General features: G+C 35.5%; 1 protein-coding gene across 1 annotated transcript in view; it reads left to right on the forward strand.

Moving 5' to 3' along the window:
* Positions 1–9,437: 9,437 nt before the first annotated feature.
* ckbb (creatine kinase, brain b) overlaps positions 9,438–12,741 on the forward strand; it is a 6,189-nt gene continuing 2,885 nt past the window's right edge. The window contains exons 1-2 of the mRNA XM_073852960.1: positions 9,438–9,563; positions 10,325–10,529. Of these exons, the coding sequence (XP_073709061.1) occupies positions 10,337–10,529 (193 nt within the window). The 5' untranslated portion in view covers positions 9,438–9,563; positions 10,325–10,336. The remainder of the gene's footprint in view (positions 9,564–10,324; positions 10,530–12,741) is intronic.

The following is a 12,741-nucleotide window of genomic DNA, read 5'->3' on the forward strand; positions in this document are numbered from 1 at the left end:
ATAAGATAAAAATTCAAAAGTATGATTCAAAAATGATAATTATGACATAGAAAGTTCAAATTATGAGATGCAAAATTACAATTATGAGCTAAAACATAAACTAAATAATAACTAAATTAATCATAAAATCATAAAACTCAAAATTATGAGATACCAAGTCATAATTATGACACAAAGCTGAAATTGAAACGCAAAATCACAATTATAAATGAAATAATGACTAAATAAATCATAATTACGACATAAAATTCTAAATTATGAGATACTGTCATGATTATGAGATGAAAATGTAAAATTATAATAAAACAAAATCATAATTATGACATAGAAAGTTGAAATTATGATCTGCAAAATTACAATTATGAGCTAAAACGTAAAGTAAATAATAACTAAACAAATCATAATTACGGCATAAAAGTTAATATTATGAGATACCAAGTCATAATTATGAGATAAAAATTATAAATTATTATATAAAATCTTAATTATGACAGAAATTTGAAATTGAGAGACAAAATTACAATTATGAGCTAAAACATAAATTAAATAATGACTAATTAAATCATAATTATGACATAAAAGTTAAAATTATGAGATATTAAGTGAAAAGTATGAGATAAAAATTCTAAATTATAATAAAAAAATCACAATTATGACATAGAAAGTTGAAATTACAATTATGAGCTAAAACATAAACTAAATAATGACTAACTAAATCATAATTATGACATAAAAGTCAAAATTATGAGATACTAAGTTAAAATTAGGGTCAAAAGTCATAATTATGACATAAAATGTAGATATCATAACAACAAATGGATATAAGATCAAATATAGAAATTATGACAAAAATAATAATAATTTTATCGAGACAAAACAGTCAAAATTCTGGGATAAAAAGTCTAATTTTCAACTTATACTTCTATTCCTAACTTTTAAATAATGTCATTAGAGCTTAACTTGCATATTCCTTCAAGATCACACCAACAAATGTGTTAACCAGCATACAAAGCCTTTGAACAGCCCATAAAATATACCTACAGTTCTGAAACAACCCCCATTAGGCAGTTTGAAGCAACCCCATAAACAGTTAAGTGCTGAACTCTACAGTGTGCTCTTGTCCAGCTTCAGTCTCTCAGCTGAATACACTGTTGTCTGGAGCAGCCTCTCCACTCATGGATGAGCTCTGTCACTGCAGGAGGGACAGCAGTCTAGATTTATTATTCAAGATAATTGAGCTCTTATGAAAGCTGATGCTGACCTAAATTCATTTGACTAGTTAAAATTTAAATGGCCTCTACCACTGCCAGCCTCTGGGACCACAATAGGTCGAGAGCAAAGGCAAAGCCAATCTTTACTGGGCACTGAATGGACGAGCTGGAAAATTGGTTGCGTCAAGCTGTTGCGTACAATAGCGCCTGCCATTTTGCTCGAAAGATTTGGGCAATCTGCCACGGTTGTAGAGTTGTTCTCCAGTATTACATTACGTCATGCAATAGTTTTGCTTATCTTCATTATCTTAGCTATTTATTATTCCATATAAACTGTCTTTTTATTTGAAAGTATTAGAAAGCTCTCGGATTTCTTTTTTTAAAATATCTTAATTTGTGTTTTGAAGATGAACAAAGGTCTTACGGGTTTGAAACAACATGAGGGTGAGTAATTATTGGCAGATTTAATTTTTTTTTTTCCTTTTTATTCCGACTAATAACTATAATATGAATGAACTTTCTATTCATTCTAGTGCAGTTTTTCCATATGTATGACTCTGAATCAACCTCTTGACATTTAAAGATAATTTACTCACCCCTTTGTCATCCAAGATGTTCATGGCTTTCTTTCTTCAGTCAGAAAGAAATTATGTTTCTTGATGAAACCATTTCAGGATTTCTCTCCATATAGTGGACTTCTGAGGTGCCCCCAAGTTTGAACTTCCAAAATGCATTTTAAATGCGGCTTCAAAGGACCTAAACGATCTCAGCCGAGGAAGAAGGGTCTTATCTAGCGAAACGTACTGTCATTTTTTAAACAAATTGACAATTTCTATACTTTTTAACCTCAAATGCTTGTTTCTCGTCTCTGTAATCCGGTTCGATACAGTTAGGGTATGTCGAAAAATGAAGAAATGTTGTTTTCTTCTTCAACTTCAAAATCATCCTACATCGCTGTTTTACTTTTTTCTTTTTCTTTTTTTAATGGGCATTTGATCTTCTTTGCATGTTCACTTTGTAAACACTGGGTCGGTTCTTCTGCATTGATGTAGGATGTTTTTAAAGGAACACTCCACTTTTTTTGGAAATAGCTCATTCTCCAACTCCCCCCGAGTTAATAAGTTGAGTTTTACCGTTTTGAAATCCATTCAGCCGTTCTCCTGTTCTGGCGATATCACTTTTAGCATAGCTTAGCATAGATCATTGAATCCTATTAGACCAATAGCATCGCATTCAAAAATGATCAACGAGTTTCCATATTTGTCCTATTTAAAACTTGACTCTTCTGTAGTTATATCATGTACTAGGCTGATAAGATTAGGAACTACACTCCCATTCCGGCGTAATAGTCAAGGAAGTTTGCTGCCGTAATAAGGCCGAAGCAGGAGCAGTAATACCACGCAGCACATGTGCAAATGCTAAACTAGCTGGGAACTCATTTCTGATAATACTCCGCCTGCTTCGGCCATATTACGGCAGCAAACTTCCTTGACTATTACGCCGGAATGGAAGTGTAGTTCCTAATCTTATCAGCCTAGAAACTCGCAGCTTTGCATTTCCACCGGTCTTAGTACACGATATAACTACAGAAGAGTCAAGTTTTAAATACAACAAATATGGAAACTCGTTGGTCATTTTTGAACGCGATGCTATTGGTCTAATAGGATTCAATGATCTATGCTAAGCTATGCTAAAAGTGATATCGCCAGAACAGGAGAACGTCTGAATGGATTTCAAAACTGTAAAAATCAACTTATTAACTCGGGGGGAGTTGGAGAATGAGCCTATTTCCAAAAAAAGTGGAGTGTTCCTTTAAAGTTGGAGGAGAAAATGAGATGGGAGTTTTTCAGCATACCCTAACTGTCTTGAACCGGAAAAACAGAGTTTATGCAGACCTAGACAAGATGAACGTTTGATGTTAAAAAGTATAGAAATTGTCCATTTTTTTTTTTTCGAAAATGACTGATCGTTTTGCTAGATAAGATCCTTCTTCCTCGGTTAGGATCGAACTAGTATTTAGAGCCTGTTGAAGCTGCATATAAACTGCATTTTGGAACTTGGATGCACCATTTAAATCCACTATATGGAAATAATTGCTGAAATGTTTTCCTCGAGAAACAAATTCTTATCGACTGAAGAAAGAAAGACATTATAATCTTGGATGACAAGGGGGTGAGTAAATTATCTGTAAATTTTTGTTCTGGAAGTGAACAACTCCTTTAATACTGAAACATTCTTCAGTCAGAGACCTTTATAGACACAAAGCTCATTGGTTCAAAACTATTTGAGTGGTGTTGTTGGATTGGACAATAGAGAAGAGATGGCTGCCAATTGGTCAATGTAAGTGTCAGTCAATAGAAAGCAATGTAATCAGGGTTTTTTAAGGCAGATGAGCTGCAATAGATATCTTTAATCTACCTGGCTAGGATGCGTCAGCCGAAAGCATGGAAAACAGCCAAGCTGAGGAATCCTGTTGACCTTCAGCTCAATGTCAGTGAACGCATAAGCATTCTGCAGCAAGCCGGATAGAAATGGCTTAAAAATACGTGACCCTGGATCACAAAATGAGCCACAAGGGTACATTTTTTAAATTGAGATTTATACAATCAAGTATCTGAGGGTGCAAAAAAAAAATCTAAATACTGAGAAAATCACCTTTAAAGTTGTCCAAATGAAGATCTTAGCAATGCATATTACTAATCAAAAATGATGTTTTGATATATTTACAGTAGACAATTTACAAAATATCTTCATGGAACATGACCTTCATTTAATATTATTGAAAAATTTATCATTTTGACCAATACAATGTATTTTTGGCTATTTCCACAAATATACCCATGCTACTTAAGATTGGTTTTATGGTCTAGGGTCACATATGATATATGCTACACTGATTTATCTAATTTCTGTGAATTTAATCAGTCCTGGCGGTGTGAATATGCAAAAAATATGCTAAAGCCTTTGACAGACAAGTTACTGTTAAAATTAAACGAAGACCAATAAATATTTTCATCTTTATCCAACAAACTGCATATTGCATGCAAATGTTGGTAAGATGTTTTTAAAGAAGTCCTTTATGCTCAAAGGCTGTGTTTGTTTGATCAAAAATACAGTTAACAATAATACTGTAAAATATTACCATTTCAAATAAATGTTTTCTATTTGAATATATATTTTAATGCAATTTATTCCTGTGATGGAAAAGCTGAATTTGGTATGCTTTGATAATCTTTCTAATATGCTGATTTGGTGCTCAAGAAATATTTATTATTATTATTATCAATGTTAAAAATAGTTGTGCCGCTTAACATTTTTGTTGTGGTGGTTTTAATGCATTCTTGCTGTATGAAAGCATTAATCCTGCAAACTTTTGAACGTAAGTGCACGTAAGCTAAGCACTAAGGTGCGATTAAAATTAAAATCACTTCAAATAAGTAATAGATTTGAATACATTAGAATAATTTTCGGTTTCCAGTCTGTGATCATTAAATACTGCTGATTTGGCCTTTACACAGAGCTTCATAGAGGTGACGGAGGAGGAGGAGGAGGAGGAGGAGGAGGAGGGGAGAAAGAAAGGATTAAACGCTCTCAAGAGCGATGCAAATGAGACATTTGAAGAGAGGGAAGGGGTGATTTTGACAGCTCCCTGTCAGGAGGGCTTGACAGACAACACGGCTACGAAGACAGACTTTATAGGCTGTTAGCCTTCTGTGTAAGATAAAATGATCTGAGAAAAGGACTTTGCTATTCTAGTAGTGCTTTGTGAGCTTCTCAAGGTGACAATTTGCATGATATGGTGTTATAGCTGCTCCTTGGCATACATGCAGTGTTGTTTTTGTCCATCAGTATTCCGCCCAACGCTTTGTATCTATAAAAACGAGTGAGCTAAAGGCAAAATATTCTGCCCTAGCCTCTCTGTGACATCAGCGTTTGTCTCACCCTGTCAAAATGTGATTGCTGCACACTACAGTGCACTCCCTGAACCGGGAAGAAAAAAACAGTACATAGGGTTGAGGGGGGAAAAGACTGCCATCATGAATACTCATCAGATGCAGACTCAGGCTTCATTCAAAGACACGTTTTTGTAAAATATTTAAAAGAGTGAAAATTATGCACTCATTTGGCAGTATAAAATCCTTTCATGACTCATCATCAATCAGCCATATTGGCGGCACTGAACGTAAACAATGCTACTGAACCAAATGAAACTAGCATATTTTGGTGATTATTGCTGCTGAAAATGGTCAATTATTGTCGTGTTTTGGACTGTACCAATTGGTCAGACTGAGAAAAACATTTGGAGTACTATAGACTGTCAAAAGTTATAACAAATCAAGGAGAAGAGTGCAAAAAACTGTCTGAGGAACAAAAGGTGTCTGTGGTTGGCCAAACCGAACCAGGATTTCCAGAGCAAGAATCTTGACAACATTTGTATTTGTTCTTATTATTTCCAGTCAGGTAGCTGAAGTGTTGGGCTGATATCTTAATTAACACTGCTTGTACATATTTGTACCACATATGTGACCCTGGACTACAAAACCAGTCATAAGGTTAAATTTTACAAAACTGAGATGTATACGTCATATGAAAGCTCAATAAATAAGCTTTCTATTGATATATGGTTTGTTAGGATAGGACAATATTTGGCCGAGATACATCTATTTGAAAATCTGGAATCTGAGGGTGCAAAAAATCTAAATACTGAGAAAATCACCTTTAAAGTTCTCCAAATTCAGTTCTTAACAATGCATATTACTAATCAAAAATTACATTTTGATATATTTATAGCAGGAATTTTACAAAAAAATCTTAATGGAACATGATCTTTACTTAATTTCCTAATGATTTTTGGCATAAAAGAAAAATCAATAATTTTGACCCATACAATGTATTTTTGGCTATTGCTACAAATATACCCCAGCGACTTAAGACTGGTTTTGTGGTCCAGGGTCACATATTAAAGGAACCGTATGTAAGAAATTTATTTCAGTTAATCATAAAATGGCCCTGACATGTCACTAGACATTAAGAAATCATGTTCATTTCAAATACTTATATCACTGACAGCAGTGGTCCGGCCAGGATATTGTCATTTAAAAGTGAAAGTTGCAGCCCACGACTGATGTTATTGTCGTCATTTTGTGTTTTGGTCTGAGGCGCCACCCTCCAGCTATCTACTAATCACAAAGTCAGTAGAGTTTCGTCATCCGGGTTGCCAGCTCTGCTCTAGTTACAGCTGCAGCTACGAAGTGTCGGATAAAACATGTATAACGTTACGAAACCTAAAAGACCTCGTTATGAATCCGAAATACGTCGTGACAAAGTCCGAAATATAACAAGGATTTGTATAGGAGATACCTTTGAAAGATGGAGACGGCTGAAAATGGAGAAGAATTTGAAGATAGACGCCAACGTTTCTAATTTTCTCCTGGACAGGTAAGATTCATCTATGTTTGACTAACTTTGCTTCCGTAAACAGTGGATTTTCCACGGTCGCCCGTGCTAAATGCGTTCATAAAAAGCTTTATATCGCACCACTAGCAGGGTATGAAAACAATCTATGTTCTGAATTAAATGTGGTAACCGTATTACAGTACATCTTTACTAAATATTTGGCTAATCGCCAATTTTTTGCGATACATAATTACTTCGCAAAACATCTCTCGTGAAGCATAAACATAATTATCAGAAGAAAAAAAATGACTGTGTAGGACTCGTCACTTGCCATTAGAAGCTCCTTGTAGCAGCCTACGTTCCTGCTGGATCCTGCAGCTTAGCTGGCAACCTCGAGTGAGGGGGGATGGGGAGGGGTTACACCGTATACACAGTATTTTGAAAGTGATTGCAGTACCAGTTTTGGCCACAATCCTACATACGGTTCCTTTAACTTTAGTTTGTCAAAATATTGCACCCTTTCCTGCTTACTAAGTCCTTCTCTATATGATTTAGCAGCTTCCACACATTTTGTCCATGGGTTAGACAGCATAAATTAGCAGAACAATGTATTCAGAAGTATATTAACTGTGCAATCCATGCTGTTGTTTACATCAGGTTAACTGACCAAATTGTGACATAAGTGCTAATGCAAAACTAGACATCTTGAATTGTGTAAATGTGTGTTGTACCTTCAGTAAAGCAGTCAATCAATCATAAAAATAGGTGTGGTTGGCATGGGTCTTCTGGGATACTACAGAGAAACAGAAAGATACAGGTTAACATGACACAGACAGCAGTATGTTATGTGATTTCTAACAAAGCAAGAGGTAGAGGCCGCACAAACAGCATTGAACTACACTTGAAGTCAAGCACTGTGGAGATGGCATTATCTTCTCAGCATGGATGTCTCTCCATGAGCCAATAGCTCCAAGGTGTGCTTACTGTACACTGGAGACTATAGTTAAAGCTTTGTCTGTAGCAAAAACACAGCTCAGACTAACAACGGCGACAACCTCACACTTACAGGAGCAGTATATCATTTCCTTCACAGCAGGTGGTCTCTTAAATCCAGGAAATCCAGAAGGTGCTCATTAGCAATATATATAGAAGACTGGAGGTCTGTTTAAAACAAGGAGCAAAGGTCTAAATTCATGCAAAATCCTTGGGGTCAGTAAGATTGTTTTACATTTTTGAAAAATCTTACACTACTAGTAAGTACAATAAGATTTTTAATGTTTTTTTTTTTTATTTTTTTAACAAACCTGAATTTATTTGATCTGAAGTACAGCAAAAACAGTACAACTGTTTTCTATTTGAATATTTTTTTTAAATGTAATTTATTCCTGTGATTTCAATGCTGAAATTTAGCATCATTACTCCAGTCACAAGATTCTTCAGAAATCATTCTAATATCCCGATTTGCTGCTCAAAAAACATTTATTATTAGTATTATGTTGAAAACAGCTGAGAGATCAGAAGAACAGCATTTATCTGAAATAGAAATCTTTTGTAACATTATAAATGTTTTTATCATCCTTGCTAAATAAAATATTAATTTCTATCATTTATTCCCCTGAAAATTTAGCTTTGATCACAGGAATAAATTACATTTTAAAATATATTCAAATAGAAAGAAGTTATTTTAAATAGTAAAAATATTTCACAATATTACTGCTTTTGCTCGCTTATAAATGCAGGCTTGGTGAGCAGAAGAGACTTCATTAAAAAACATTAAAAATCTCACTGTTCAAAAATTTGACTGGTAGTGTATGCTCAACATCACTGCATTTTTTTGATTAAAAATGCTGTAAAAACAGTAATATTGTGAAACATTATTACAATTTAAAATTTCCATTTTAATATTCTTCAGTGTAAATTACAAATATAACACATTATAAATGTCTTTACTGTCACTTTTGATCAATTTAATGTATCCTTGCTCAATAAAAAAAAGAAAACTTTTGAACGGTAGTGTATATTCGTTAAATACAAAACATCAAGAGCAAACTGAGTACATTCAATGGACAAGTAGCAAAGATAGGACTGGCATATTTCTGGACGCTGGACTGAACATCAATCAAGTCTCAGCTTTAGAGTATTACTCAGTATTAATATTCCCTGGGAACGAATGCCATAGTGACTGAAAAAAAATCACAATGTACTGAACAGAATATTATGTTACTAAAATCTAAAGAGCAGCAGACTGATGATTTGTTTACAGACTAAAGCATTTTATTCATTCATATTCATTTGTATACAGATACTGCCAAATGTATCATGTAAAATTGGAGACTGCTTTAAAGGAGACACTTGCATAAACAGTGATCTGTTTCGCAAGGCAATCTACAGGACGACAACATAAAACCAGCAATAAATGATAACCATAATTAATTTCCTGGGAAAATAAAACCACTAGTACTGGTGCATTAGAATGATATATATTAAGGGCTAAACAAACACAAACAGACAGGCAGATAGAAGATTATGAGGGTTCCTGAAAGTATTGTCTGATGAATAAAACAGGCTGGCTTATATTGGGTCTCTTGGTTAGTACAAGTTAGACATTTTTTGATCAAGCAGTTTTTTGTTAAGATGCCAGACAATAGAGTCTGATAAATGCGTGTGATCGAATTGCACATTGTTCAATTTTGCTGTCAATCATGACAAGGAGAGCCGTCAAGGAAAAACATCATGTGATCAATGCAAGCAAATGCTGGATGTTGTGGATGTGATGCGACGCGCTGTCCAATAGAATGAATGGACTCAAATAGCGTCCAATCAGAGAAGGGCTCGGGCTTGATATAAAAACCCCACAAAGCCGCTTATTTCTGGACACCATTATCAGTCTTTGTGTGGGTTCTGGTGGACTTTAGGAGGGATTAATTCTGCTTTCCCAAAGAAAATCAGTGTAAGGTATGGATTTTGTTTGAGATGATTCGATCAAGCCTTTATTGTTATAATATGCAGAAAATATGATGTGATAACGCTGCAATTCCAATTTACCAAAACCTAATTTGTGGGCTGTATTAATAATTATTAAAAAGTGCGATCAGGAGTGCATCGATATTCAAACACAAGCCGCGTAACGTTAAGCTCTGGAGGCGATTTGCAATGCGCTGTTTATGTTTAGCGTTACCTAAACTCTTTAAAGGCGTAAAAGGCTTAGCAATGTCAATACAAAGATATTTAAAGGCTTTAAAACGACATTCTAAGCAAAAGAACGTGGGTACGTGCATGACAAGGTGCTCTTGTCCCAAACCATCAGCAACGACCTTGCAGTCAGCCTCCTTTTCTGCAAGGTCTTTGACGTTGCGCATTACGCATTCGCATGCTTCAAAGAATAATAAACGATTTCCATGCAAGACCTTCTTAGTGCACAGACAGAGGGCGTTACATAACGTGCAAAAATCTGCATTTTGCAATTACGCGTCATTTATCATCGGACGCGCGCTCCACATTCCATCATATTTACTGCCAGCGTGACATAACGCATCACCGAGCACATTTGTCGTCATACCACGACAGTGCCGGTTTAAGCGAATTTAGACAAATTCCTCCGTTGTAGGGAATGCGCTTTAATGCCGTTACGTCATTATTAATGCAGCTGAGGGGCTGGCTTTGTCCTCGTGTTTGAAGCGGATTTGAATGTCCTTGTTTCCAAATGTTTGCACCAGGTAGACGCAATCATGCCTTTCGGTAACACTCACAATCAGCTGAAGATGAACTACACCGCTGAGCAGGAGTATCCCGACCTCAGCAAGCACAACAACCACATGGCGAAGGTGCTGACGCTCGAGATGTACGCAAACCTCCGGGACAAACAAACCCCCAGCGGATTTACATTGGATGACGTCATTCAAACCGGAGTCGACAACCCAGGTAAATCACCTAACGTTACGTTCAGCAGGTTGATCAAATACTGAAGAAACTGAGTTTTGCGGCTTCTGGTCCATAGCTGCGTCTCATTTTGGAGATGAGGCTGCGTCGAAAGCTGAATTCGTTATCGGTGCAGTCTCGTTTGTGACCCTGGACCACAAAACCTGTCATAAGGGTCAATTTTGTGAAACTGAGATCTATACATGCAACTGAAAGCTAAATGAGCTTTCCACTGTTGCATGGTTTTTAGGATGGGAAAATATTTGGCCGAGATGCAACTATTTGAAAATCTGGAATCTGAGGGTGCAAAAAAAAAAAAAAAAAAAAGATATTGAGAATTTATTTACGGTAGGAAATTTACAAAATATATTCATGGAATATGATCTTCACTTAATATCCTAATGATTTTTGCCATAAAATAGATTATGTCCCATTCAGTGTATTTTCGGCTATGCTCCTTAAGACCGTTTTTGTGGTCTAGGGTCACATTTAAGAAACGTAAGAAAGGATTTACAGCGTATTATGGTTACTTTTCTTACATGAGACTTATCCTTCGTGACGTATACAGCCTCTGAAATGAGACCAGCTAATGTGTTCGCTCTAAGCTTTTCTAAATGCTAGTTTACCTTTGAATGTCAAATGCGTAATGTTACTTTTAGCAGAATGCACTTAATGGGTGAGGGAGGGAGGGGGGGGGACTCAAAATATTGATGACTCATCCTGCACTACTCTATTTTTGACCAATCATATGTGTTCTAGAATGAGAACATCCCTCCCCCTAATAACAACTAAGTTGGCAAGATTTGTGTTTAATAGAGCTAACCAACTATTGCAATTTTGTATGAATAGAAAATAGTACATATGTGACCCTGGACCACAAAACTAGTCTTAAGTAGCACGGATATATATTTATAGGAATAGCCAAATACATTTTATGGGTCAAAATGAATGGTTTTATGCCAAAAATCATTAGAATACGTCAGCGTCGATAGCCTTGTGGTTAGCGCACCGACATATAGCGCAATTGTGCTCATAGCGACCTGAGTTCGATTTCCGCCTCAAGGTTCTTTGCCAATCCTGCTCCCCTCTCTCTGTCCATTGATTTCCTGTCATCTCTCTACTGTCCAGTCCATTAAAGGCATAAAAAGCCCAAAAAATATAACTTAAAAAAAATCATTAGAATATTAAGAATATTTTGGTAATTTCCTACCATAAATGTATAATTTTATTTTTGATTGGTAATATGCATTGCTAAGAACTTCAATTAGACAAATTTAAAGGTGACTTTTCTCATTATATACTTTTTTTTATTTTATTTTAAAGTGTCTCAAAATATTGATGACTCATCCTGCACTACTCTATTTTTGACCAATCATATGCATTCTTGAATGAAAACCTCCCTCCCCCTAATAATAACTAAGTTAGCAAGTTTGGTTTAATTGAGCTAACCAAGCGATTGCAATTGATTACTCTTCCTGCACTCCATACATCCATGCATGCATACATCCATGCATACATCCATGCATACATCCATGCATACATCCATGCATACATCCATGCATACATCCATGCATACATCCATCCATGCATACATCCATGCATACATCCATCCATGCATACATCCATGCATACATCCATCCATGCATACATCCATCCATGCATACATCCATCCATGCATACATCCATGCATACATCCATGCATACATCCATGCATACATCCATGCATACATCCATGCATACATCCATGCATACATCCATGCATGCATACGCACGCATACATAATTGGTGTTTTTCATTACTAGCTATAAATAAATGATTACACTTTTGAGTTCTCTGAAGATTAAATGGCTAGAATGGTGCTGTAATAAATTGGTTTACCAACAACATAATTTAGTGGGTCTCTAAACAGTTTGCTAGTAATGTATTAAACAATTTATGTGTGAAGGACAAAAATAAACTTGAATATCAGTTCTGCATCTCCAAGTACTTCCAAAAAGCATGCATTTGCTTTCCATTTTCCACCTACCCTAATAGTCCTATTCAAAACTTTCTAAGGCTGAATTTATTTTTGTTTATTTATTTAATGCATTTAACTTGTTAAAACAGAATTAGAAAGTTGCAACGACAGTCTAAGGGGAAATATGTAAAGCCTAACAAAAGAAGAATTGTCATCTCGGATCTCATGATTGCTGCAAGACCAAACCATGCGATAGTG

Source organism: Garra rufa, chromosome 13 (genome assembly GCF_049309525.1).
Source record: "Garra rufa chromosome 13, GarRuf1.0, whole genome shotgun sequence".
Taxonomy (NCBI): Eukaryota; Metazoa; Chordata; class Actinopteri; order Cypriniformes; family Cyprinidae; genus Garra; species Garra rufa.